The sequence below is a fragment of the Osmerus mordax genome, chromosome 2, assembly GCF_038355195.1.
Source record: "Osmerus mordax isolate fOsmMor3 chromosome 2, fOsmMor3.pri, whole genome shotgun sequence".
Lineage (NCBI taxonomy): Eukaryota > Metazoa > Chordata > Actinopteri > Osmeriformes > Osmeridae > Osmerus > Osmerus mordax.
In genome coordinates, this window is record NC_090051.1 from 20,979,182 (window position 1) to 21,005,267 (window position 26,086).

Consider the following 26,086-nt stretch of genomic DNA (forward strand, 5'->3'; position numbering starts at 1 on the left):
TCTCCTCTGCCTATTCAAGCACTTCCTAGTTTGTTGATAGGAGCCTCACCAAAGGCCGTCAGATTATGAGCGTTTTAAAATATTTGTTCTCGCGTTATCGCACACTTGCATTTGAGTTTCCAAATACATTGATCTTACTTTTAATATATTTAAACTGCTTATCCAGAACAATAACCATTGGTTAGAACTCCAAATTGGCTATAGCCTTAGTTTTGATTACACGTAATCAGTTTTACTCTCCATCGTCTTATTCCCAAGCCAAGTAATGTTACGAGAAAAGGCGCACCTCATCGGTTGAAGGTCTCCCTGATCAACTGTCACACACACAGAGGTTACATAACGCCGGAAGAGCGGCCTTGCGCCCTAAACCCATCTGACATCTCTGACACAGGTCAGAAGGGGACGATGACAATGACAACTAATTAACTAATCATGTCTGAACGCTTGTCGTTAAGCATAACAATCTGCTATTCATTAACACCGGCGACGGTAAACGTTCATCGAGTTAACACGTTAGAGCCAACGATCAACAACAATGTCCTTCAGAGGTTTAGGCTTGGAGCCAAGCAGTTAGCAGCAGAGCCTATGTGCTGTGAGGCAGACAAGGCTTGCCTAGTGGCACTGTAACTCCCTGAGCTCTTCATTCTTGTAACCTGAGATAATTGACAACAAACTGGAGGTCGGTAAGCAAACACACAAGTTCAATACCTGACACTGGAACATACTTGACTGTGTGGAAATCACTGTCAAGGACACACAGATCGAACTTTTCTGGACTACTGAACATTTTTGAAAGGACTTCATATGTTTTAAGCATGGTGTGTGGGGGAATGTGGTCTCCTGCATGTTTTAGCTGAGGTAGGTACATGGTCCTGGGTTGGTGGTCTGCAAAGAGACTATGGAGGGGGATTAGAGGGGGAGGGGGATTAGAGGGGGAGGGGGATTAGAGAGGCAGAATGGGGAGGCAGAAGGGGGAATGGGTAGGAGGTCTCTCAAAGTCATAGCCAGTAAACAAGTATAATCTGGGTGTCTAGCTGTGATTAGATTACGGTACTGGGAATGGCAGTAATCTAACAGAGACTGAACTAAATGGAACCTTTCCCTTCTATAGAGGAAAAGAGACCAGTGCTCATCTGGACTGTACCATTCTAGATGAGGGGGGTGGGGGTATCAGTCACAGAGGTCTGACCCCTCCTGTCATCCTCCGGACAAACCAATAGACACTTCTGAATAAGATGGTATGGATCGATTGGGGACCTGGTTTGTTTTAGACCATGGCTAATGTTGGGGAGACAGAGAAGGGAGAATATGAAGGAAAATGCCCAGGGTGGAATCAAACCCGGGAACCTTTATAAAGCCTCAGCCTGCACGGTACACAGAGATGAACTTTCACCCAGAATACCTCAGGAGGCTGAAATAAGTCACCGACTCAATAATGTTCAACAGCTACCTTAAAAAAAAAAATAATGTCAACAGACACTAAGACATGAAAATGTTTGTCCACATACAACTTTAATAGATGAAATTCCAACCCCCCGTTTTTTTACTTCAATATAAACGTCCTACAAACTGAAAAAATATTTATAAAAAAAACAATGTTACATAAGATTAATATTTCTGGAATAAAATTAAAAATACTAGCCAAAAGTAAAAAATTACAAGCAGAATTGATGTGCATTTGTTTAAAGTGGGTTGCTGCCCCTTTAAGACCAGCATCAGACCCTGTGTAAGACCACCTCCGAACATAAAGCCTGAAAACGGATGGATGCTGTTCTGAACATACAGCCTAAACATGAATGGATGCTGTTCTTAACATACAGCCTGAACATGGATGGATGCTGTTCTGAACATACAGCCTAAACATGGATGGATGCTGTTCTGAACATACAGCCTAAACATGGATGGATGCTGTTCTGAACATACAGCCTAAACATGGATGGATGCTGTTCTGAACATACAGCCTGAACATGGATGGATGCTGTTCTGAACATACAGCCTAAACATGGATGGATGCTGTTCTGAACAAAGGCTACATGTGGCACCAAGAAAAGCCTTCCAAAGTCTTGGAATATTAGCTTGACGTGATACTAGGTGTAGAAGTGGTTCTGGATCAAATACATGAATGCGTAACATCTCTTCTGGGATATTTTGTGTCTCCCTGGTGAAGGCTGAATGTGGTTCTAGTCCAAGACATGTATGTGGAGGTGAGCGTCAGAAAAGACACCTTTAGTTGAAGACTCACCTTCACCTGTCTGAAGAACCCAGCCCTCAGCAAGGCATTTGCTTCACACAAACTTCTTGAACAACAAAAAAACCCTAATACTGTCCCGTACTTCTTCATACGTGGTTCTTATGTCTTATTTGCTTCATTTCATGTATGATGGGTGAACAAGCCAACCGTAAATTACTCACACAGGGTACGACTGACATCAGACATATGTCCAAATCCAATCTTATTAGTCAAGTTGGAAGCACAACTATACAAGCATATCGAAATAGTAGTAGAAAAAAAACTTCAGATCACATTCTGAAATGTCCATTGCTCAGTATGAGCCAAATTAATAAGAAAATGCCTGAAGCTTAGTGACTACAGTCTCCTAGCTGCCTACAATTCCCAGGGTTCCATTGTCTCTCTGGAGTCTGTAGAGCCGAAGAACCAGATCTCGGATCTCGTCTCGTTTCCTGCGCACCTGTTGCCGTGGGAACCAGAGCTCCAGGCGCAGGGGGAGGTCAAAGTGCACCACGGGATCCTTGAAGGAGGAGGAAGAGAGCTTTAGGGTGTGTGTGTGTGTACGGGTTTATGCGTACATGTGTTTATGTGTGTGCGAGATTGAGAAAGTAGGTAGGAAGTAGGCTGGCACGTGTGTTTATACATGTGTGTGTGTGTGAGGAAGCTGGCTTGTCACCTGGAGAAAGCTCTCAACGAACTGCAGCAGGTAGAGGCCGCAGTCGCTGCTGTTGTCCTGCAGGGGGACCCGGCAGTGAGAGCCTCTCATCTGCTCAGAGCTGAAGTCTCTCTCCCAGCCCCTTCGGACCTCCCACTCAGACTGCAGGTACCTGAACCCACAGCAGCGTCAATACACCAGCACACACACACGCGGGCGCGCACACACACACACACACACACCCCCACACACACGGATAAAGGAAACACGTACTCCCGTAACAGTTTGTAGACTCGTTCGTGGAGAGAGAACCTGAGGGAGTCCATGATTAGAATACAGGGCCTGGAGAAAGAGGAGAGCATCATCACACCTCAAATACAAACACACTCTATCTGGAAGGACCTGTGTGTGTGTGTGTGTGTGTGTGTGTAGTTTCTATGTACACGTGCGAGAGCATGCACCTCAAGTTAAGGCTCTGGACCTAAACATATGTTGTTCATACCCTGGAGCCTGTTTTTTAGTGTTAGCATGCAAGGTTAGCATACCACCACTATCCACTAACCTCTTGCAAACGGTTTCTCTGTGGCAGGTCTGTTGTGTGCAGTCCTGGAGTGGGAAAGCAACACAGTTAGAGAGATGGTAAAGAAAAAGGATAGAGAAACTAAGAAAGAACAAGAAAAAGAGAGGAATAGAGGAGGGAGGTGTGGGGGACCCCTGAAAGCATGAGTTTCAGGCTTGGTCAGGAACGAGGTGAGATCTTACCAGAGGACTAGGTGGAGACTGCACATTGGATTCAGTCTGGGGGCTCTCTGAAACACCTGTAGAGAACGCTCACCGTCATCATCATCATCATCATCATCACCACCATCATCATCCTCACTCACAGAACATGAAAAGATCCCCTCTCCTTCACCCTGATAACGCAACTCTCTTCACCCTGTTACACTGTTTCTTTCTGGTGTTCCTAGCAGATTCAATCCCACCACGGGAGTAGTCGAGGGTGACTGATACTCTCTTAGTTGAACTTAACAAACCGGTTTGGTATCGTGTTGTCGTTTCCTGGTTTCGGTCGGAGCTCCTGGCTCCATCCGTGGAGAGTTTGGTGAAAAGTTGGGGAAGTACCACATACCTACCACAGGGAGTCAGGTGGCTGAGCGGTGAGGGAAGCGGGCTAGTAATCTGAAGGTTGCCAGTTCGATTCCCCGCCCGTGCCAAATGACGTTGTGTCCTTGGGCAAGGCACTTCACCCTACTTGCCTCGGGGAGAATGTCCCTGTTCTTACTGTAAGTCGCTCTGGATAAGAGCGTCTGCTAAATGACTAAATGTAAATGTACCTATCTGCCTATCCTGGCTGCTGCTTGGGCCTGTCCCTGGGGCTGGTGCATCGCTGATGTCCTTCTTGGGCCCGGAGGCCTCCTGGTCAGCCTGGGGCTCGCCTGAGTTCTCCTCCCTGGGTCCCCTGTGCGAGGCTGGGCAAGCCCATGTCTCGGACTGGGGCTCTTCGAGACCGGGGAAGCAGATGACCACCAGGTACCAGTGAGCTCTGTGAGAAAGAGGAGAGACGTTAGGAGCATACAACATCATGTTTTAATTTAGCCACAAATATAGCCCATGTATTTGTTTACTCACTCCTGATTGACAGGCACAAACAGGAAGTCCTTTTTGAAGATGTCAACGTGTCGAGTCCAGTTTTTCACTCGCTGGTGCCTCTTCTGTCGAGCACTGAAAGCACATGTAGTAAACATGTAGTAAACATGTAGTAAACACGCTGTGGAGTGTGGAGGAAAGGGGACCCAGGTAGAAGGATGTTACCTGAGACTCACACACACAAACACACACAAAGTCTTACGTGGCGCTGGAGCCGTCTTCACTGGCGTTGTCCCTGCGTGTCAGCTGTTTGTAGAAGAAGCTGCTGAAGACGTGAGAACGACCAGCCACGTCGCTCGGAGCCCTGTCTAAGATCAGATACCTGGAGGACGCGCACACACACACACACAAACACACGTGCAGTCAGCACACACAGTCTCCTGAACCGATGTGTTCCTTGGGTCTGATGTCACTGTCACTCACTTGAGGTAGAAGTCGATGATGACGTCATTCAGGAACTGGCCGTTGTTGAGACACTCTAGGTCTTCCATCGCCACGGTGATCCCCCCCTTCGTCGGAGGAGGGGGGAACTGAATCAGACTGAGGGAGAGGGAGGTGAGAGAGGAGGAATGATGAGCTCAAATGTAACCGTAATGTTGGGGAAGTAATGGCAGTTCAGTAGAATGTACAAGGCAGACATGTTGGTAAGGTCACAGTGGGCTACTTGCCTGCGAGCCGACCCACGGTGTCTGTAGCGGGCCCAGCTGTCGTCTGGTTTGCGGCAGAGGGAGACAGAGTAGGAATCTCCTATTCTGCGGTGGCACATCGTGTACACGGGTCTGGGCAGGGACACACCCTCCTGTGGGCGGGGCATACAAGAAGGGGAGGGGCCTCTTAATTACGTGGTTTCAGTTCAAATGTGGCACAATTTCAGCCATATTTTCAAGAAATGCTTCCTGGTGAAATGTTTGCTACAAATAATCAAAATAAAACACTGTTTCAAAGATTTGTTGGAATCGAGAACAGGATGAGTTTCAAGCCATGTGTGATAATTAACCATCGAAGTTTAACTCAAAGATGTTTTGGAGTTTAGTGACTGGAGCTGGTATATTCTGTATCATCGAGACTAGCAAGGAGATGTCTATTATGATCATGTGCTCTTTACAGGTGAAAATATCTCCATTAAAACATCATATTTTCTTCTACGTCTTTTCTTCCTAGCCAAGCAAGGATCCATTCTTATTGCTCACCTTTATAGAAGCTTCAGCTTCTACCCTGTCCACCTCTGGGTTCAGTCTTTCCATCTGTGACCCGGCATGTGACTCTGTCAGTAGTTCTGTTTGTGGCTCAGTCTGTGGCTCAGCCTGGGTGCTAGCCTGGGTGCTAGCCTGGGTGCTAGCCTGGGTGCTAGCCGGGGTGCTAGCCTGAGTGCTAGCCGGGGTGCTAGCCGGGGTGATAGCCGGGGTGCTAGCTGTGGTGGTAGCCAGGGTGCTAGCCAGGGTGCTAGCCTGAAAGCTAATCTGGCTGTGGGTCTCTGACTCCATCTCCAGCTGTGTGTGTGATTCCGTCTCATTCTCTCCGTCTGACCTCAGCGCCTCATCTCCTTGTTCCTCATCCCCGGCCTGGACACTGTCCAGGACCCGGACCAGGTCCTGGTTCTCTGGCTTGGACCGGTCCGTGCGGCACAGCAGGAGTAGCAGTTGGTCGTCCGTCTCGCTGGTGGTGATGAGCTCCAGGCTCTCCTCCAGAGACAGACCTGGGCTCTGGGCCTGGCCGTGGGGGGAGCTACAGGAGGCCTGGTAGGGCCATGTGCCCAGGCAGAGGATGTCCAGGACGGAGCGACACAGAGCGCCCTCCACCCCGCTCAGGGAGGAACTCAGACTGAGCAGCAAGAAGGGGCTGGGCTGGGCTGCTCACACACACACACACACACAAACATTTGCATATACATTTATTCCTTTAGCAGACGCTTTTATCCAAAGCGACTTCCAAGAGAGAGCTTTACAAAAGTGCCCACACCCAAAACACACACACACACGCATAAACAAAGGTATAAGGCCTTAGAAACACACACAACAAAATCCACGATTACAGAGTTTCATCCCCTTAATGCAACTGATATCGCCTGATAGAATAAGGTTCAATGAAAGAATAAAAACCCCGGATCTAAAGCGTTTAGTGATATGGAGCCTCACCGGCCGTAGGGGCGGGACCCGACTTGACAAACAGCTGTCGGAGCTGCCTCTGGACGCAGAGGGCCTGGGCGTTGGAGAGGTAGAGGAGGAGGAGGGTGGCGGGTGGGGAGCACGCTCCTGGGGGCCCCTCCCAGGCCAGCCCCCGGGCTGTCAGGTCCTCCTGCTCCCACACGCTGTACCTCCACAGCCCTGGGTGCTGCAGGACCACATGGGCCTGGCCACGCCCGTCTGGGGAACACAGGGGAGGGGATTACACCCCCACACGGTCAGCCAGACACACAAACCAACAGCCAATCAGATAGCTAGTGAGCCGGCCAGCCAGCCAATTGGATAGTGAGCCAGCCAGCCAATCAGATAGCTAGCGAGTCAGACAGCCAATTGGCTGGTCAGTTCCCATCATTTGCAAGGGGTTAATGTTGGAGCACTCAGTTTCAACTTGAAAACGTACTGATTGACAGATACAAACATGACAGACACACAGTATAGTTCAGGAATCAGAGGTTAATCTGTGGCTAATCTGCAGAGGTGGATTTCAGGAATAGGAAGGTGAAAAGGCTCACTAATACCAGAGGGTCTTATCCTGACACACACACACAGAAACGCAGACATAATGCAGAAATAGCCCAGTAATCTGAGGTGGTTCGGAGGCAGAGCATTGTGTGCAGACGGAGTCCTGACGAGGATCTTACTGGATCTCCTGGAGAGGGAACACACGGGGTCACAGGCAGGCCACAGGGGAACACACACACACACACTCAATCCCTCTCATGTAAACTCAATCTCGTGCAAATGCATTCTCTCTTACAAACACACAATCTCTCGCATGTAAACTCGCCCTCATGCAAAAGCAGTATTTTACACACACTCACAATCCCTCCCATGCAAACTGACTCTCATGCTAATTCACACACTAACACACGTCCACACACACATCCATGCTCCCAGGCCTAGCTCATGATCTGCCTGCGGAGGAGAGAGACAGAGAGAGCTGTGGTGACGTTCACAGGAGTGCTGAAAGGGGTTAGGCCATCGTTACCTTTCAGAGGTATGGTGATTCTCTGGGCTGAGATCTACAGGAGACAAACGTAAAAGGTATGAGTGTCTGTTAGCGAGCGATATTGAACGTGTGAAAGCCTGCTTGTGTGTGTGTGTGTACGCCTCTCTCACCGTGGCGTCTGCGCTGGCCTGAGCCCACACCCCCCCACAGTAGAGGTCAGAGAAGGGCAGGGCCTGGTTGCTGGAGCTCTTTGACGTGGAGCCTGAGAGTGCTGGGAACCCGGGAACCCTCACACGGATCAACTAACAGAAGAAGAAAACCTTCTAAACCTTTTTCTCACAATTGTTTTTTCAACCATTCTACAAAACAAAAATCATAAATATTTTTCAAATATTTTAACAACTTTTTTTCTAAAACTGTTTTCTTGTTGCCTTCTGCCTTGTGCCATGGTAGCTTTGTAGACTAGCTTACGTTTGTTGTGCCGTGATAGCCAGGAAATGAAAAAAAGGCTGCATTGACAAGGAGTGAAAGTAAAAAGTTGTAATGGTGTACTTATACCAGAAAAAATCTACTTAAGGACAGTAACAAAGTACTGTACTTCGTTACTTTCCATGTCTGATTTGAACACCCCCCCACACACACACACACCCCCACCCACCCACACACACACACACACACCCCCACCCACACACACCCCCACCCACACACACACACCCCCACACACACACACCCCCACCCACACACACACCCCCACCCACCCACACACACACCCCCCCCACCCACACACACACACCCACCCACACACACACACCCCCCCACACACACCCCCCCCACACACACACACCCCCCCCCCCCCCACCCACCCACCCACACACCCCCCCCCACCCACACACACACACCCACCCACACACCCCCACCCACACACACACACACACCCCCACCCACACACCCCCCCCCCCACACACACACACACCCCCCCCCACACACAGAGGGTTCGAGCGAGGGGAAGCTGGGGACCTGCAGTGTTGGCTCTAAGCCACAGTTGGCCGTGCAACCTGGAACGAGCGGCTTATCACTGCTTTAAAGGAAACATGCTCTCCTTTCCAGGTAGACTGTGCGGTATACTGGTCCTCACCTCACACATACAGGGCTGGGTCTCGAGTGTGTGAACTCCTCTGTGTGTGAGGTTATTTCGGTGGAGGTGGAGGAGATATATTCACAGAATCTGTCATTGCATATTAAAATACATAAATACTGTAAAGAATCAAGCCGTATTTCCGAAGGTTAAGACTTGCCTTTGGGGTGGTCCTGCGCATCCGACTGTTACCCCTCTGTGGGTTTGGGCGCTCTCCCTGGGGCTGCGGCTCCCCCAGTGGCTGGAGAACAGAACTACAGGAAGACTGGGGCTTCTGTGCCCCCCCTGAGGGCTCCTCGTCATCACTAGACAGCACAACTACACACACGCACACGCACACACAGGTCAGCAGAAAGGACTGCGTTTGATTCAATAAAATAGAAAAATGAGGAGGTGAAAAATAAGGAGGAAGGCAAAGGAAAGTGTGTGTGTGTGAGGTGTAACACTGCACTTACTGGGCTCCACAGTGCTGGGTGTGGAGGTCCTGTCTAGGCTGGGGTTCGGTCTGACGGTCCCTCTCCTTCCCCTGACCCCCACCCCCAGTCTGACCCCAGACCCGGGGCCCGGGCTCGCCTCAGCGCCCTCCTCCATCCCCGAGGTCAGCATCACTATCCCAGTGTGGTCGGAGGGATCCTGCCCTTCCGGGCGGAGGCGCTTGGCGGACCCCTCCGCTGCCCCAGCCCCGGCCCCAGCCCCAGCGCCGGGCCCAGCCCCAGGCCTCTGGGCCTCCCCAGACAGACGCAGCACACTCCTCCTGGAGCTCCTGGAGCCGGCCAGCCCGCGCCCTCGGACCTGCAGCCTGCCGTTGCAGCGCAGCTCGTGGCTCTAACAGCAGGGTGGAGGGGGGAAGAGATCACCAGGAGAGCAGGTCAGTTTCAAATGGATTTCAGAGACCAAAAATGCTTTGAACCTTATTTCCATTATTCTGAGTTGAAAGTGACCCTAACTGAAGGGACGCTCTGGTTCGTGACACGGTTTGGCATTTTATTTTATTTTTTTACACTACCTCATTGCCTTCAGCATCACTTCCTGAATCGGTGTCCCAGGCCCTGATTAATTGTGGGGGGGACAGTTCCTGCACCCTGAGAGGCCCACCCTGACTCTTCCCCCGGCCAGAACGCCAGCTCTCTGACACGCCACGGTCTGCAGGGACACATCACACACACTCAGTCACTTTCTCACACACACACACACCCTCTCACACCAAACATGGAACTACTCTCCCATGAAGAGTGATTCAGTGTGTGTGTGTGGTGGAATGCAGATTCAGCAGGTTTTTAGTTTTAACTGCTCTATAAAGCTCAGTATTTGTTTATTTACCTCAGACTTGAGGCAAGGGGCCTGTTCTCCGTACGTCGCTTATTACATCCGAGATCAAATGACACATCCAAGACGACTTCATCTGGCTAATCATGATCTGGCTAATTCGGTTCTTCGAACACCCATGTTGTTTATAATTAGTATAGCTGGATTGAATTATGCGTTGGTCTAAAAGGGGTATGAATCAATAGTAGAAACCTTGATTTGCTATTGGCTGCTCACATAAGTCTATGGCTGCTCACCGTGGCCAAAATGAGCTCCCTGATTTTTCCGCAACAGAGCAACAGCTTGCTCGAAGGTTACTCCGAATTTGAAGATTTTATCAGAACGCCACGGAACACCTCAAAGTCTGCAAAATCCAAGAAAGAGGGCTGGCAAAAAGTAGCAGACCAAATTAAATGTAGAGGAGTGACCACACGTTTTATCGCTTATTACAGTAAGCTAGGCCTATGTTTTTTTTCATACTTTTATATTTTCATTCATCATCTTTAATGTCATATGATGTGGTTTCAACAAATGTATTATGTAAATGACACCCTCACAAAAAAGCCTCAATCTAATCGTGTTTACATCAAATAAACCTGCTCCCGAGCAGGTTTAAGCGTACGGACCTGTTGCTATGACAGCAAGTCCAGGATGAGCTTCAAAGAACCGAACAATCCAAGATAATGACAAATCGTCAACAATCAAATCCAGCTAACTGAGTTAGCGACGTACGGAGAACGGGCCCCTGGTATACGACAAACCCTTTCCAACTGGGAGAACACTTTTGATTGTGTGTGTGCGTTTGTGTGGATGAGAGAGCGAGAGAGCGAGAGAGAAAGAGAGAGTAAGACAGGGAGAGAGAGAAATAAAATGGGAGCCATTTCAGAGGTATGGAGAGACAGAAAGAGAAAAAAGGCATGAATAGAGCTGCTAAACACTAAAGCAGACGTCCAGAAGCCAGTCTGGGATCAGCATCAGGTCACATGACCTCCACAGAGGAGGAGAGGGGAGAGAGAGACAGAATCTGTGTTCAGGTCTCCCACCTCTTGTTTGTCTGCATCTCTGCTCCTCTCCATTGACTCCCTCTTCTCCAACGATCACCATCTTCACCACCTCCTCTTCCTCCTCTTCCTCTTCCTCCTCTGACGCCCTTTGATAGCAAGACCTAAGAATGAAGAGAAGGAAATCACACACACACACACATCCCAGTTGTTGAACCATGAGCTGTGATGTGATATGCATTCCGTAATGCTTCACATTACCCCCTGTCCAGTTGTAATCGACATGGGAAACAGGCAGTGCCAGAGAGAGACCCAGGCCAAACCAAACAAACACATTCGATTTTATACAAGAATAAGACCCCTTCCCCCCCATCCCCCAAAAAACCTTCAAAACAGAAATGCCCCCTTCCATTCTAGTTTCCTGGGGGAGTGTGTGGTGTCAGAAGGACTGGGGAGGCCTACTTCCTCTTCTCCTGATGGGGCCTGGTGGGGGGGTCCACAGCGGGCAGCGAGGCCCTCCTCTTCAGGCCGTTCGGGGCCGCGGGGTCCAGCAAGCCGGGCGTTCCGGTGCTGCCTGGAGGTTCACCTCCGTCTCTGTATCCGTCCTCCGTCACGCCGCATCTCCTCCAATCCTCTCCCGGTTCCTCCTCTCCTCCTCCTCTCCATGTCTCTCTGCTGTACTGGGATGGCCTCCCTTGAGCCCTCCTCCCTCGAGCCCCCCGCCCCCTCCCTGTCTCCTTGGCACCCTGGCCATGCCTGGTCTTGTGCAGGTAGGTGCGCCCGACATCGGTGGTCAGGACGTCGGTGAGGACCAGTCTGGGCTGCCTGTCAAGAGACACAACCCGGTCAGATCCCTCTGGAGCTCTGCCAAGCTTCCGGCGCATTCTCTCCTTTCAGCTGCGACATTCACTAGCCGCGACTTACAGTACATTACAGATTTTTTTATACGCCAGCTAGTTGACCAATAGTGAGCTGTGAGTTGGGGTAGCGCAAGGGGCGAGCACGCAAGTGGGCCGGAGAAGATAGGTCCTAGCAGTGTGTCCTGTGTTGCTAAGATAAGCCTTCCAGGCCTAGCAGTAGCGGCAGGTCTATGGGATTGGCCCTCACATGGCTTATTTATGCATAGAGAGAGACACCTAGTGAGTGTTTGGGGTACTGCAACTGAAACACATGGGACATTCAGCAGTGGAAACAAACACAGCTCTCCTTCAAAGTTAGTCCTGCTTACGTGACCATGTTGCACTGTGGCAGCGCCCCCTGGCTGTGATCCCCTAACACTGCTCCCTTCTCCTGCTGTGGATCCTGGAGGCTGGCCCTGTTCCCTCCTAACCGGCTCCAGTGGATCTGTTAGAATAACGAGAGATAAGACAGAGAGGGAGGAGGGAGGGAGAGAGGGAAGGGAGAAAGGAGGAGAGAGAGAGAAGAGGATGGAACATGAGGTAGGGTAAAGGGGAGCTTCAGGATACAGATCTGAACACGCATGACAAAATGTATTCTCCGAAAAACCCAGAAGGGGCCAGTTTCCCAGTGTGAGATGCAGCCTGGTAAAAAAACATCCTAGGCTCAACCTGTGGCTGGAAAACTGTCCCAAAAAGAAGTTTCCAGTGAGGATAGTCTACCTGTGCATCTACCTTCCTACACCCTGGCGGTGTGGAAAGGAGTGTTTTGTGGATTTTGAGTGGATTTCCCATCTAAAAAGCAAAAGGGTAGGTAGCCATTACTATACTCATATAGTCATTTGAGAATCACAACACTTAAAACAGTGGACATCAAGGAAAGGAAAACGTGCTGCGAGACAGAAACTTTGGGCACTAAATGCTGTAACCAAAATAGCAATGCACTGAAGCATCATAACCAAACCTTGGTTTTCTCTGATAGACCATTTAGATACCCTTTGCATTTCTTTTTTTGTTGTCCTTTCACTTGTTCGAAGGACAAGTAAATATTGGTCATCTTGAACCCTGGGTTGTTTTGCTACACTGCTAATATCAGCTAGATAACATTACTGTATCACACAAAAATGGAACAATGTTATTGACTTTACCTATGAGATCGAATCTTAATTACCGCTTCACACTGGGAATAGGAATGTGCAGAACATACCATGGAATCGTCACCCTTGTCCACCGCCAGTGAGATGGTCAAGGCTTTCCTGCGGTCCATCATGCTCAATTGTTAGAGGTTCAAGGGTCACCCTTGTGGAGCAGTACTCCGCTCCTTGGTTCTAGTCTTTGAAAGAGAAACCAACATAAGTGTTCACACCACTTTTTACGGTCGTAAATATCAGTCGTGGCAAGGACAAATCCCTGGCGCTTTTCGCACGATGACACAAAAAGCACGAACACCTGCCAGCACTAATTATTTTAATAATAAATAACTTGGTGTGTACATGGCCTATACTTGTGTGCATTTGTGTACGCAATCTCCCAGATCTCCCTCACTATTTGCGTACGTTACACATAACATTATGCACTGTCACATGCATGTAGCTAGATAAACTAGCTGCTAACTAGGTAAAGTTAGTCAATAACCTGACATGATCAGCAAGCAGCTGGCATTTATTTGTAAGTTAAGCATGAGCTTTAGCCATGTCCCAAAAATGTCGTTACGTTGGTACTGGCTAGACTGTGCTAATGCAAGCTCAGTGGGTGGAGAACAAGTGTGTAGCAACTAGCTAGGTTGTCGTTGCGTTATTATTGTAGCAATGTAGCTTATTAGCAGCTTGCTAGCTGACCATAGCCAAAACAACACTTGTGTTATGCAGCGCACTAACCGTCTACAACTTGTGGCAAGAGCTCGTCAGTGGCTAGCAAGCTAACGATGGTGATTAGCTGGATAGCGGGCTCCACTTACCCAATAAATGCGTGGGTGAAAGTGAAAATCAATCGTGGAAATCTGTATATAAAAACACGATAAATGATCTAATGCACTATTCTACACATCTATGCCGATTGCCGGTAGCATCCTTAAAATGATCATAAAGACACGCTTCCACTCACAAAGCGAAAGCACTTCCTCACTACACCAACTGTTTCCGGTAGTGGCCGGAAGTTGACAGAGTACAGATTCATTTTTTAAGAATCCGAGTTTTTCTTCTGCCGACACTAGGTACTAGGACCGTTATAACATTCCTGACCCACTACTTCTTAGAGGAGTAACTACTAATCTCTCTAACTGACCCTGTCTGTGTCAAATTTAGCCTAAATTCTCTCTGTGTGTGTGATTTGTTCCCCCAGAAAATCTGTGAAAGAATTACTGCATTTCTGAGCCTGGTTTGTCTTAAATTACCCATACTCACTTCTTGAATGTAGGACAAAAGACAAAACAACTGTTTTTGCAAAATTGCACTTTTATGGTGCTGCACAAATAAAGAAGACACATTATTTACACAAGACAATATTCATGCAAGACATCTTACATTTACATTTAGCAGACGCTCTTATCCAGAGCGACTTACAGTAAGTACAGGGACATTCCCCCGAGGCAAGTAGGGTGAAGTGCCTTTCCCAAGGACACGTCAGTTTGCATGACCGGGAATCTGGCAACCTTCGGATTACTAGCCCGATTCCCTCACCGCTCAGCCACCTGACTCCCTTGGGTGCGTAAGACTTCCTCACAGTACTTGTACATGTACAAACAAGTACTCATGTACATAGAAGTACTCCCTCAGCTGAGCTCCCTCAACACAAGACTCATGTAGTAGTAGTAGTAGTAGTACACTTTAATGGACTATACAAGAGAAGGAAGTGCGTGAATGTTAAATAGTTTGACATGTCTATCTACTTAAGTGCTTTATGGATTTCTTTTGTTTAGTTTGAATAATTCAATGCAAGTTTAAATCTCGACAAACAAAGGCCATTGATACACTGATAGAGCTTCAAGCATTCTGAAGAACAACAAGATTCCATTCATTTTAAGGTGACAAACCAGCTGTAACTGAATCAAAGCACCATTCAAAACGAAAATGAGACTGTCAGACAGCAAATACAATGAAATATAAAGAAAAAAATACTACTAGAATAATGTTTCACGATTCTACAAGAATCATACACTTAAGTGTTTCAACAAAAATCCCCTCAAAATCATAACACATCATGAAGCACAAAAATGGACGTTTAAAGATTTAAAGACCCTGGTTTGCGGTTTATCTACTTAATCTTTTTGTTAAAGGCATCAGTCTTTGAAAGTTATAGGTATTAAACCCAACACGTATATTCTCTCTCACACACACACACACACACACACACTCCCTCACACATATCCTCTCTCTCACACACTCACAAACATAATCTACTGGTAACAACAATCTTCCAAAAGCACCATAAGCCTCATATTCCCAGAACTCAGACATCAACCCAAGCTTGGGCAGGGCATTTCAATTGAAATGTTAAAACTACAATTCAGATGTTTAAAACACTGATACGGAATCTGTTGGGGAAAAAAGTGCTGAAGCCCTCCACCTAGAGGGCTCCTGGAACCCACCTTTACAAGATGATGATGAGATCTACGCTTGAGTCTCTGAAGTTTTGTATAGTTTGCAGAGGTGTTGCCATGCCTATCAGATGTAGTTAGGCTCTACCCTCCTACACACATCCGCTCAATAGTTTAAACTTCAACAGAGTACCCGCCTTCAAGGAAGTTAACGCTTGTGTTATCTTTGGGTCATTCTGACCCATCAGTCATTGTCACCCACCGTCGTATTGCGACAACTTTACCGCATACAAAAACAAAGTGAAGCATTTTCTTTTAACCGTTGGGCTGTCTCAGACCCCCCACATTGCAAAGGTTAAAAGAAAATTATTATTTGTTTTTGTATTGGGTAAAATTGGGTAAACAAAATGATGGTTCGTTATGAACCTTTGGGTCATGTGACCCAAAGGCAGCACAAGGGTTAAACTTCAACAGAGTACCCGCCTTCAAGGAAGTTAACGCTTGTCAATGGAGCGATCCCAGACCCTCTGTACAAATGAAATGTACGAGGGTCTGGTTAGGACCAGGCTATATCAGATGGGGCTTGAGAGCAGAACCCGAACATTTCACACCGTCGCATTCTCGTTCCCATGGAGGAAATAACACCTCTAGAAACAACAATGGTAAACAGTGAATGGACTGCATTCATACAGCGCATGTTAGGCATCTAGCAGCACACCCAGAGGGTGCAGTGTCTCGCTCGAGGACACTTCCGACACATAGCCAGCAGGAGTCCGGGATCGTAGGTGAATCTCTCTAACCCCTAAGCCACAGCCACCCCTCAAACAATGATCAATTAGATCATCAATTAATTTCAAGTCCTCTACATTTCAATTTTAAAAGCGTGATTAGCGAGGCTTTTGGATGGGGTCTGCCACATTGTTTCGGTCATTAGGAATCCAGTCAATGTTTCATAGGAATAAACTTATGTTTATTCCTATGAAATGTTTATGTTTGTGTTTATGTAAGCATTTCCTATGAAATGCTTATGTTTGTCACAGATGTATGGTGTAAATAGCTACACGTGTTCAACTACCACCAAGATTTGGTCAATCCGAGGGTGTCATGGCCAGTTTACAGAATAAAACGACTCTTCAAGAGACAGGACTACAACTCTGACAGAAAGTCTTCAACTAACTGTCAGTCAGTGATTTGAAACTATATGCATCCATATATCACATATATCACACACTGATAGTTTGTTTTGTCACATTTTCCAGTAAAACCTCTGTGAGAATGAAGCACAGCAAGATCACTCCAGCGAGGGGCTAGCGACAAGCTAAGGGCACTTTGAGCTTTGAAAAGCGAGCTCGAGGATGTTTTTGGCGTAAAAGCTTGTCACGTTGTGTTTCAGCACAACTCCTTCACGTTGCCCCATGAGGATAAAAAGAGACCTCTGATGTCATCTCTCAGACGCCAATGTCCAGGACCCCTTCATCCACTACCCCTTCATCCAGCAGCTCTCCGCCCATCTCCATCTTCACATGCTCCAATAGGGGCGCGTCCCAGGAATCCAGCCTGGCAACCATTGGCTGGCTGTGGCCGCCACGTTTCTGGGCAGACCCGCCCTCTGTGGAGTAGACCCCGGAGTCTCCGCTGTGCTGCCGGCTGTGCCTGCCGCAGTCGTCCTCCAGGTCTGAGGGGGGGCTGTGGACCTCCAGCAGGTCCTTCTCCAGACACACGCTGATCTTATCGCAGACGAGCTCCACCTCCGCCTCGAGGCTGAGGAGGCGGGGCAAGTCCGAGTGAGGGGAGTCAGAGAGGTACTGTTGGGGGGAGACGGAGAGACAGAGAGAGAGTAAGAGAATGTTGTGGGCCGAAAACTGGATAGAACACCCCATTCTAGGCCTATCTAGGGAACTAGATGGAAAACTACCAACTGAACGAGTTTATCTTAAACTATAGGCCACTAAGCATAAAACCTAAATAGCACGATCATGTAAGAGAAATGATCGTGCATCAGAGGTCATAACGAGAACATTACATATTTACAGTAGAGAGTACAGAGACAATTAACATACGAAGACAAATCTTCCATTGAAGGACCCTGAGTGGGTCCTGTTGACCAGATAGTGAAAGATAGCTAACGAAGACCAGACTTCGAACGGCTAGTACAGATAGGCCCAGATTTCTGGGACCGAGGCAAACTGACATACACTGTTTAGATCAATAACTAAAAGTTATTCACACAGGCAGGTTCAAGGTACGAATTATGGGACTGCCTATCAACTATAAATACTGTCTGTATTCAAATGTTTAGGTAGGCTCTCTATCTTGTGCTCGGAGAGACCTAACCGTGTGTGCCCTGTATTGATCAATAAAATCATTGCTGTTTGCATCTGAAACTCGGACCGACTCCCTGCTGTTGTGGAAAAAACATCATATTGTTGTAATTATGAAGATGGTTAATGATTATGGACTTAAAGATATTTGTAATCACTCTTTGGTATATGCTATATTATTGGAAACCATATTATTACAAGTTATATTATAGGAAACCAGATGCAAAGCTGTTTGCTGATTATTGTTATTCCTAAACAATAGTAGGAGACATGAAGCCCAAAAATAAGGTTTAAATAATTAAAGGAAGAGTGGGGGAGAGGAGCATGTGTATGCTTTCATAAAGGACCAGTACGCACAGCTATGACTTATGAGACATATTTTTGGCCTTTCGCCCAGAAGCCTAATGCAGCTGGCTGTTCAAGGTCAGAAAGAGCCTAATTGGAAGAAGTGTCTATGTAGGAAAGTACCTGTTTTGAATCCCCTGAGACAAGGGATCCGCTTTGTAAGATTACCTAATGTCTACGAAACCAACAAATATCGTACCATATTAACATACAATGGGGAGAAGACTATATAAGTTAAATTGTCCGGAGAAAACTTCAGTCTGATCCCGGGATCAGGCTCACGTTCTATTGGGAATCTTTGTTACCTGAGAACCAATAAAACACTTTGCATCAACCCTGCTGAGTTCCAGTGCTGTTTTTACATTTTGAGAATTGACTGAAGATGTACAGAACTTTTGTTTCATCACTGCGTTCATCCTTTGCACATGTTCGGCTAAAAAGCTAGCCACCACAAGAAAAACTGAGACAGAAAGAGAGCAAGAATGAGAATGAGAAAGTGAGTGTCACAGCTTATTCATAGAGAAACTGAATCGTCCGTCTCTTTCAAATCATCAGAAGTGTGCTCGTCACTGGCTGGCTGTGTGTGAGCCTACCTCCTGGATGTGATGAGGAAGCTGGATGGAAGGGAAGTAGGTGGTCTTTAGGACCCTGTAGCCCTTGTAGATGATGTAGGAGGACCCCAGAACGAACAGGAAAGCCGCCACCAGAGAGGCCAGGAAGTACAGGAAGATGAGCCAGTACGGGATCTCACCTGGGAACACACACACACACACACACACTTTGTAAACGTTGTGGAAAGGAAACACATCCTTCTTACCATCTCACCAGTTACTAAACAACAGAAACTACACAAACCACTCCAACCTCAACCACACGACACATCAGGGAGTCAGGTGGCTGAGCGGTGAGGGAAGCGGGCTTGTAATCAGAAGGTTGCCAGTTCGATTCCCGGCCGTGCCAGATGACGTTGTGTCCTTGGGCAAGGCACTTCACCCTACTTGCCTCGGGGAGAATGTCCCTGTACTTACTGTAAGTCGCTCTGGATAAGAGCGTCTGCTAAATGACTAAATGTAAATGTACATCAACCACGTCTTCAGCAAGGCACCTGTTTGGGTGTCTGTCAATGTGCACGTGTGTGTGTATATACACGTGTGTGTGAATGCAGGTTTGTGTTTGTGTGTGTGTGTAGGGTTGGGTATCGTTTGGATTTAAACGATTCCGAAACTGGTACTTTTAAAACGATTCCGATTCCTAAAACGATTCTTGAAAAACTTAAAAATGAAAGTAAGGCTCTTTTATAGTTTTTTTTTTATGGATTTGTTTTTAATGTAACAATATATTAACGTTTTGAAGTAGCCTACTTAAATATATAATAAGTAAACCTAAGTCACCTAACACACAACTACCATAATTTAACAATAAATAACAGTTACACTATTAACAAGTAACAACAAAATAAATGTTGAGTTGGTATGCTAACTAAACCAGCTTCAAACGTCAGCAGTTCTTTTGCAGAAAAATGACCATATTTGCCTGATCTGGCAAGATACGACACCTCTCCTGACTTATGGCATGTCCTCCACAGGAGAAAACTCAGTGTTGAAGAGGCCTGTACACACAGGTATGAGTTTGAAAGGGCAGACAAATTGGGGAGGCTGTCCCGGGACCAGGGACTGATGTCCACAAGCTGTCGAACACGGTGCGGCTTTCAAAACATTGAAACCCGCATGTTGAAATAAATTATACGTGCTTCCCCCTTTGCACGTAATTGTTTGGAAACATGTGTTGCATTTTGCGACGTCAGAATCCTTGGCTGTGAAATACAGCCAGACTTTCGACCACTTGGCTTCGGCACCTCACCTTCGGTCTGCATGCACTGAGTGGAGGAGAAGCTGCTGGTCTTGTTGTAGTAGTCGAAGCGGGACTGCACCCTCACACAGTACCAGGTCCAGCTCTGCAGCCCAGGCAGAGTCACGTGTTCAGACCCAGAGTTCACCACGGCAGGACTCGCACCCTGCGGACACAACACAGGGAGCCAGGCTGAGGCCTCGTCATGGCTGGCTGGCTAGAGCCTTCCGGAACACTGGCTGTAGCTGTGGGTTGAAAGGGGCTCTAAACTGGTAGAATCTGGCATGTTTGTGTATGTATATGAAGTGAAAGAGCTGTTCAAGGAAGTGAGGTTTGAGGAAGGCAGGGTGTGTGAGCCTGTAGGATGGGTGTTTTGTGGTTACGGCCATGGTCAGTGAATGGTAATATTATATTACCATTCATATTTAGGCACTTGCTCCCTGTTATCAGCCTGAACTGAGTAAAGATATGGATATATATACACATCTCTCATATATGATATATATGAGAGAGAGCGAGAGAGAGAGAGCGAGAGCGAGAGAGAGTCAACATCAATCAAGTCCTCTCCCTTTGGACAGGTACACAGAGCAGAGTGCGTTCAGTTTGAGTTGCTCAACTGGAAAGGATGGGAGGATCAGGAACGCCCTGATAAAATCTCCTGGACTATGGCTCGAAGAGGAAACGCAAATGCCCCTAAAAATGTTATCTTTATAAACAGAAGAAAGTCGTGGTGGTTATCTGGTTTCTTTGGGCGTATTAAATTCAAATCATGCTTCCTGATGCAGGCACAGAGGACTGGCTCGTTTCACTGTAAATTTGAATGCAAATATCACCAAAACACAGCATGCACAGCCACAACAAGCGGGTCTAAGCCTCAAGAGACTGTCATGGAGGTTAGCAACTTTAAACCCTACAGTAAGCCCTTCAAATCACACTTCCTAACACTGGTGTTTTAACATACGTCAGCTGAAGAGCAGCAGCTGCATGTTTCCATGCACACCCATAACCACAACACGAACGCAGGTGTAGGTACCACCATCTCTTTGTTCCTGTTGGAGTAAGTGTGATTGTACTTTGGTCACAAGGTTTGAGAACACAGGTGTCTTTGATATCAATAGAAAATAGAGAACTGTAAACAGGGGTATTTTAGACAATTCTTTCCAAATGTTTTCAAGTTTCAATGCGTCTCTGAAAAGGATGAAAAAAACTGTTGCTAGTCCTTAACAGAAGATTTTTATGCGGAAATCAAAGAGGAAGAGCGATCTCTCCATGGTCTGAATGCGTGCTCTTCAAACTGAGGGTAGCTAGACGTCCAAAACTTAGGTCAATTCCCCCACCAACCTGAGGGTCTTCCAAGCGACTCCAATAGTGAATACGATAGTACATCTGAGGAACGTTCTGCTTCATATATTCCCCCTCGCTGGTCAGGGGGGGAGAGATAGCCACACCCAGGAGGTTGCTGACAGGAGATAGCGCCACCTTGGATGGTGGCCCAAGGTCAGCTGAGGAGAGGCAAAACAAACAACCATATAGGTAACTTATCATGAATATATTACATGACGGTAGCTGTGCTTTACTTGGAACTCTTGTTACTTCAGGGAGTCAGGTGGCTGAGTGGTTAGGGAATCGGGCTAGCAATCCAAAAGTTGCCAGTTCAATTCCCTGCCGTGCCAAATGACGTTGTGTCCTTGGGCAAGGCACTTCACCCTACTTGCCTCGGGGGGAATGTCCCTGTACTTACTGTAAGTCGCTCTGGATAAGAGCGTCTGCTAAATGTCTAAATGTAAATGTACTTCGCATCTGCACACTTTCTTGCTTTCCAGTCCCGCAGTTCTCGCTACAAACTTCCCTCATCCCCTTCTCTCACCGTCCATGTCAGGGCAGAAGTCTTTCTGGGCCCAGTCGGAGTGGAGTCCGTGGGCGCTGGCGCGGACGCGGAGCCGGTAAATGGCGTGGTAGTGCAGCTTGACGCCGGTGAGGTCACAGCTGTGCTCTGGGCCCACACACACCGAGTTCCACACCACCTTTCTCTTTGATTTCAGCTTGTACTTCCTGCCGGTGGAAAAGACATTGGCTCAGGAACAAAGACTCAGTCTTATAAAAAAAAAAACTTTGCTGTCCTTCTCCACTAAAATGCGATGACTCCCAGTTCAGGCTCTGGGTTCATAAGTGTTAAACAAGCGGCTGACTGGAGAGAGTAAAACTTGCAACTTGACAAGACAAAAATAATGACCAGATCAAACACACAGCGGTACTTGAAAATTCTCCCTGAACTAACTACACTGTAACAAGATATTATAGTTCAAGGCCAAGCACATGCTATGTGTAAAATCTTTACAATGACATGATACATAATCATAATAATTATATGATAAACCAAATGCAAGCTTTGACAAACAAACACAGACAACCGCCCGCAAGACTCCTATATTCATGCGCCTGAAATCGTGTTGAAACGATGTGAGGATTGAGTGTGAGTCGACTTACGACAGGTACTAAATTAAAATTAAATTTTTGGTTCTCGCTGTGATATATTGTTTTATTACTGTTGCTTGCTTTTTTCCACAGGTACACTTGCACTTATAGATGTTCATGTTGTTTGGTTGTGACTTGTTTAACTACATGCTCTTATGGTTCTTCCCTTTGGCACTTACTTTGGTTGTTCACAATGTGTGCTTCATGTTTTGGCTACTCGCGATGTTTTTTGGCTATCTTGTTGTTATGATCAGTGACCTATGCACTTTGTAAAGCTCTCTCTTGGAAGTCGCTTTGGATAAAAGCGTCTGCTAAATGAATAAATGTAAATGTACTGTGTAGTGAAGTTGACAGTGTGAGTTGACTTACGACAGGTACTGTGTGGTGAAGTTGACAGTGTGAGTTGACTTACGACAGGTACTGTGTGGTGAAGTTGACAGCGTACTGGCCTGCTGCCTCATGCTCCCAGGTCAGGATGTACTGGGTGTTGAGGGTGTGGAGGGTCAAGTATGGCTTTTCCAGCTCAGCTTCCTGGACTGGGGGACACAGAATAAGTACTTTGAAGGCTGAAAACCACTGAAACATGTGGTTTTAGGAGAACTATTGGACAGGGCCTATAGTTCAGGACTGCTTCACACAAACAATCAGAATCAGAATCAGAATGGTTTTTATTCGCCATGAAAGTTTGCACAGACAAGGAATTTGCTTTGGCAGGAAGGTGCATACAATAAACATATACCTAAAATTTAAATATGTGGACTATCTATACTAAGGGTACATAAACTAGCAGTACTAAATATTTTCACAAGCCGAAGGGTCAAGCAGCAATACCGCTAATCCTGTATTTGTTATTTCAAGATGATCCCCTATGAGGCTGTGTGTGTGTGTGTGTGTGTGTGTGTGTGTGTGTGTGTGTGTGTGTGTGTGTGTGTGTGTGTGTGTGTGTGTGTGTGTGTGTGTGTGTGTGTGTGTGTGTGTGTGTGTGTGTGTGTGTGTATGTGTGTGGACCCCAGAGGATGTATCTGAAAGTGTTTCGCAATGTGTTTGTGTCTGACTCAGTTTGACTCACTCTCAGTCCCGTGGTCTACACTCACAGCAATATCTCAGTTCAACCAGTGTTGATGAAAACATCTGTGCCTGTTTAGACCTCTCTGGTAAAGGTTTGTTTTTACAAATAAAGTAAACCTGTTACTGTATATTGTTATAGTTTCCGTTACTAGTTCATTCTCACCCTTATTCTTTAAATATAACTTATTTTCGAGTTATTTCCCCTGGAACAGATTTCACGTTCCAACCGAGGGGGGCTGGAGCTGCCTTTGTGTCTATGGCTGCATCAAATAGCCTTTTTTTGCTCTGCTAAATTTCTGCACTAGTCCACACTTGACCGGTGGGGATCTCATTCTAATATGACTGTAACTGTTAGCTGCTCCTGGCATTCTCTAATCCCTGCTCTCTTTCTCTGTCCCCCCTTTACACATCCCCTGTGGTGTGGGGGGTTTGAGCTGTCAGCACCTGCCTGGTCGTCGGTTTGCCAATGCTGGACCTGGTCGCCAACCGGAAACCAGTCTCCATGACGGGCAACAGCGAGTTTTCCGGTCCCTTCCTACACCTATCAAGTTCAACAATGGATTTTGGTGTTGACTATGTTAAGCCTGTGTTCTGCTCCTCTCTTTCACCAACCGTCTCTGGAGGAGGGGATCCCTCACTGAACTGCTCCTCCCAAGGGGTCTTTCATCTTGCATTTCTGGGAGTTTTCCCCTGTCTTCCTTGAGGGTTTAGGTTGGTTGAGGGGCAGTTCTATGGGCGTATGTGAAGCCCTCTGTGACATGCTTGCGTGTAAAAAGGGCTATTCAAATACATTTTGATTTTGGTTTGTGTGTTTACACTCATTACAGCCCACAATGCTGTTCTTCTGATAACCAAGTTAGCAGTTTCATAGAAAACCACTCTCCCTCCTCCTCTCCTTATAGGAACAGTATATCATTATTTATCTCGGCAAAGGTTTATGACAGGGCCAGCCAACACTTTAATAACCTTCAATAACCGTACAGCACAAAAGGCTCTACAGAGCTAGAACTCATATCTATTGAGGCCAAGCCTACTCTATATTGTCTTTTACGTCAGGTACAGATTCCAGGTAGTTATAAGCTTAACACTGTGTGAATGTAACCGACAGTGGGCAAAACTACGTGTGAATCATACAGTCATAAATAGTTTCAGTCAAGCCATTAAACAATCACAGCCGTTATGATTACATACAAAAAAATGTGATCCAACAAACAACGTGGTTTATTGTGATGAGTATTTTCCTCAACTCAAATCTTGCTTTAGGTCACTAAGCACTTATTGAGGGAGTGATTCGTAATGTAGCCTTGGGCTAGAAAATTGACTGAACTTGGGGTCAGCTGACTTCTTAAATTCCTCTTATCTACTGGCCACGCCCATATCCAAGTACTTTGTGGTCGGCGGTTGATTTTCCTGTTCTGGATATGGACAGTGTATAGTACACACGTCTCTAGAACCCAGACCTATGTTTCAAGGAGACATTTTAGGGGGTTTCTAAAAGGTTCTCTCAAAGATGGCTATCCAAGTTTCACTATACGGCCACATCAGCCCTCAGTGGTTCCCACCGCTAGACCCCCCAAATCTGTAGAAAACAGCGATTACAAGCTGTTTACACACAGATTGAATGCTGAATGTCAAGACCTTTGAAATCAAGGGAGGGAGAAACAGGGTCTAACTGTTCAACAATACATCAAAAGCGGACATTCACATGTGCACAAACACATACACGCACGCTTCCCCACACACGTACACTCAAAAAGTGCTTGGTTCGGTGTGATTTGGTGTAACAAACAGAATTTACTGAGCGACTGTATAATATAGCCAACCTATAAATTTGACTATGTAGTCTGTGTACATGAACTTTAATCTATCCTGGTAACAATCGATAACTGGTATCGTGCCAGTCATTCGGGTATAGTCGCCGATGGCACGCACTAATAACAGCTGACTAACAACGTTATTAGCTAACTGTTAGTAAAAGCGAGTTAGGGTTATGGACAGTGCTAGGCCCAATAATGTAGCTCCTCGCGCTAGTCTATGTAACTACCCCCTGGCCTAAGAAAAGGAAAAAACCCATCACCAACGAACGCTACAGTATCATGTAAACAAGCCGTTGTAGCGTTGCCTACTTACCGTCAGCGTTGAAACATGACGTTCGTAGAAACCCGAACAGAAATAAGGCGAAACCGATGTTCATGGCGGAATATTTTCTTGCATTTAACTCTTAAACAAACTGTACAAATGTATTTGTTCAGTCGGTATGGGGTTCTTACATTTGCTCAAATCGGACAAAAAAAATTAATCGCAATCATTCTGCCGTCTCTTGAATGCTCCGGTAGCGTGTCTTGGAGGTGGCGTCTGACAATGAGCATTCTTGCTCTTAGCTCTTTGTGCACTGCGCATGACAAGGGCGAAGCTCCGTTGAAGCCGGGTCCCACTCTGGCCTAACCTATTTTATGTTCTGAAAACCATTATTATGCTTTAAAACCAGCAAAA

At 46.7% G+C, this 26,086-nt stretch overlaps 2 protein-coding genes across 5 annotated transcripts; both read right to left on the reverse strand.

Moving 5' to 3' along the window:
- Positions 1-1,499: 1,499 nt before the first annotated feature.
- Positions 1,500-14,117, reverse strand: senp7 (SUMO specific peptidase 7). Of its 4 annotated transcripts, XM_067228614.1 has the most exons (24): positions 13,959-14,117; positions 13,209-13,334; positions 12,725-12,796; positions 12,334-12,449; positions 11,568-11,930; positions 11,148-11,269; positions 9,806-9,942; positions 9,501-9,624; positions 9,255-9,470; positions 8,960-9,117; positions 7,835-7,966; positions 7,704-7,737; positions 6,668-6,895; positions 5,723-6,381; positions 5,201-5,331; positions 4,956-5,072; positions 4,735-4,854; positions 4,515-4,607; positions 4,220-4,428; positions 3,648-3,703; positions 3,448-3,491; positions 3,159-3,227; positions 2,907-3,057; positions 1,500-2,750 (listed from the first exon to the last, which is right to left on the reverse strand). In XM_067228614.1, exons 2-24 carry the CDS (start codon positions 13,269-13,271, stop codon positions 2,598-2,600), a joined length of 3,567 nt encoding a protein of 1,188 aa, XP_067084715.1. In that variant the 5' UTR covers positions 13,272-13,334; positions 13,959-14,117; the 3' UTR covers positions 1,500-2,597. The 4 variants fall into 4 exon arrangements, with proteins under 4 accessions (XP_067084715.1, XP_067084707.1, XP_067084722.1 ...); XM_067228606.1 differs by having other exon boundaries at positions 9,255-9,624; XM_067228621.1 differs by lacking the exon at positions 12,725-12,796 and having other exon boundaries at positions 9,255-9,624.
- Positions 14,118-14,904: 787 nt separating this feature from the next.
- LOC136960146 (interferon alpha/beta receptor 1b-like) lies at positions 14,905-25,943 on the reverse strand. The gene is made up of 7 exons (XM_067254509.1): positions 25,724-25,943; positions 22,938-23,061; positions 21,918-22,102; positions 21,392-21,552; positions 20,058-20,216; positions 18,796-18,948; positions 14,905-17,341 (listed from the first exon to the last, which is right to left on the reverse strand). Exons 1-7 carry the CDS (start codon positions 25,785-25,787, stop codon positions 16,985-16,987), a joined length of 1,203 nt encoding a protein of 400 aa, XP_067110610.1. The 5' UTR covers positions 25,788-25,943; the 3' UTR covers positions 14,905-16,984.
- Between the last annotated feature and the right edge of the window lie 143 nt (positions 25,944-26,086).

Bases quoted from the DNA above. Each gene is read 5' to 3' on its own strand.
- senp7 (XM_067228606.1), bottom strand. From the start codon at position 13,271: ATGATGGACCGCAGGAAAGCCTTGACCATCTCACTGGCGGTGGACAAG. The intron at 12,797-13,208 runs GTATGTTCTGCA...TTTGCTTTTTAG, and splicing joins ACAAGGGTGACGATTCCATG to ATGGGAAATCCACTCAAAAT. The intron at 11,931-12,333 runs GTAAGCAGGACT...GTCTCTTGACAG, and splicing joins CCACAGTGCAACATGGTCAC to GCAGCCCAGACTGGTCCTCA.
- LOC136960146 (XM_067254509.1), bottom strand. From the start codon at position 25,787: ATGAACATCGGTTTCGCCTTATTTCTGTTCGGGTTTCTACGAACGTCA. The intron at 22,103-22,937 runs GTAAGTCAACTC...TTCCACCGGCAG, and splicing joins TTCACCACACAGTACCTGTC to GAAGTACAAGCTGAAATCAA. The intron at 17,342-18,795 runs GTAGGCTCACAC...TCCCCCCAACAG, and splicing joins TTCCTCATCACATCCAGGAG to TACCTCTCTGACTCCCCTCA.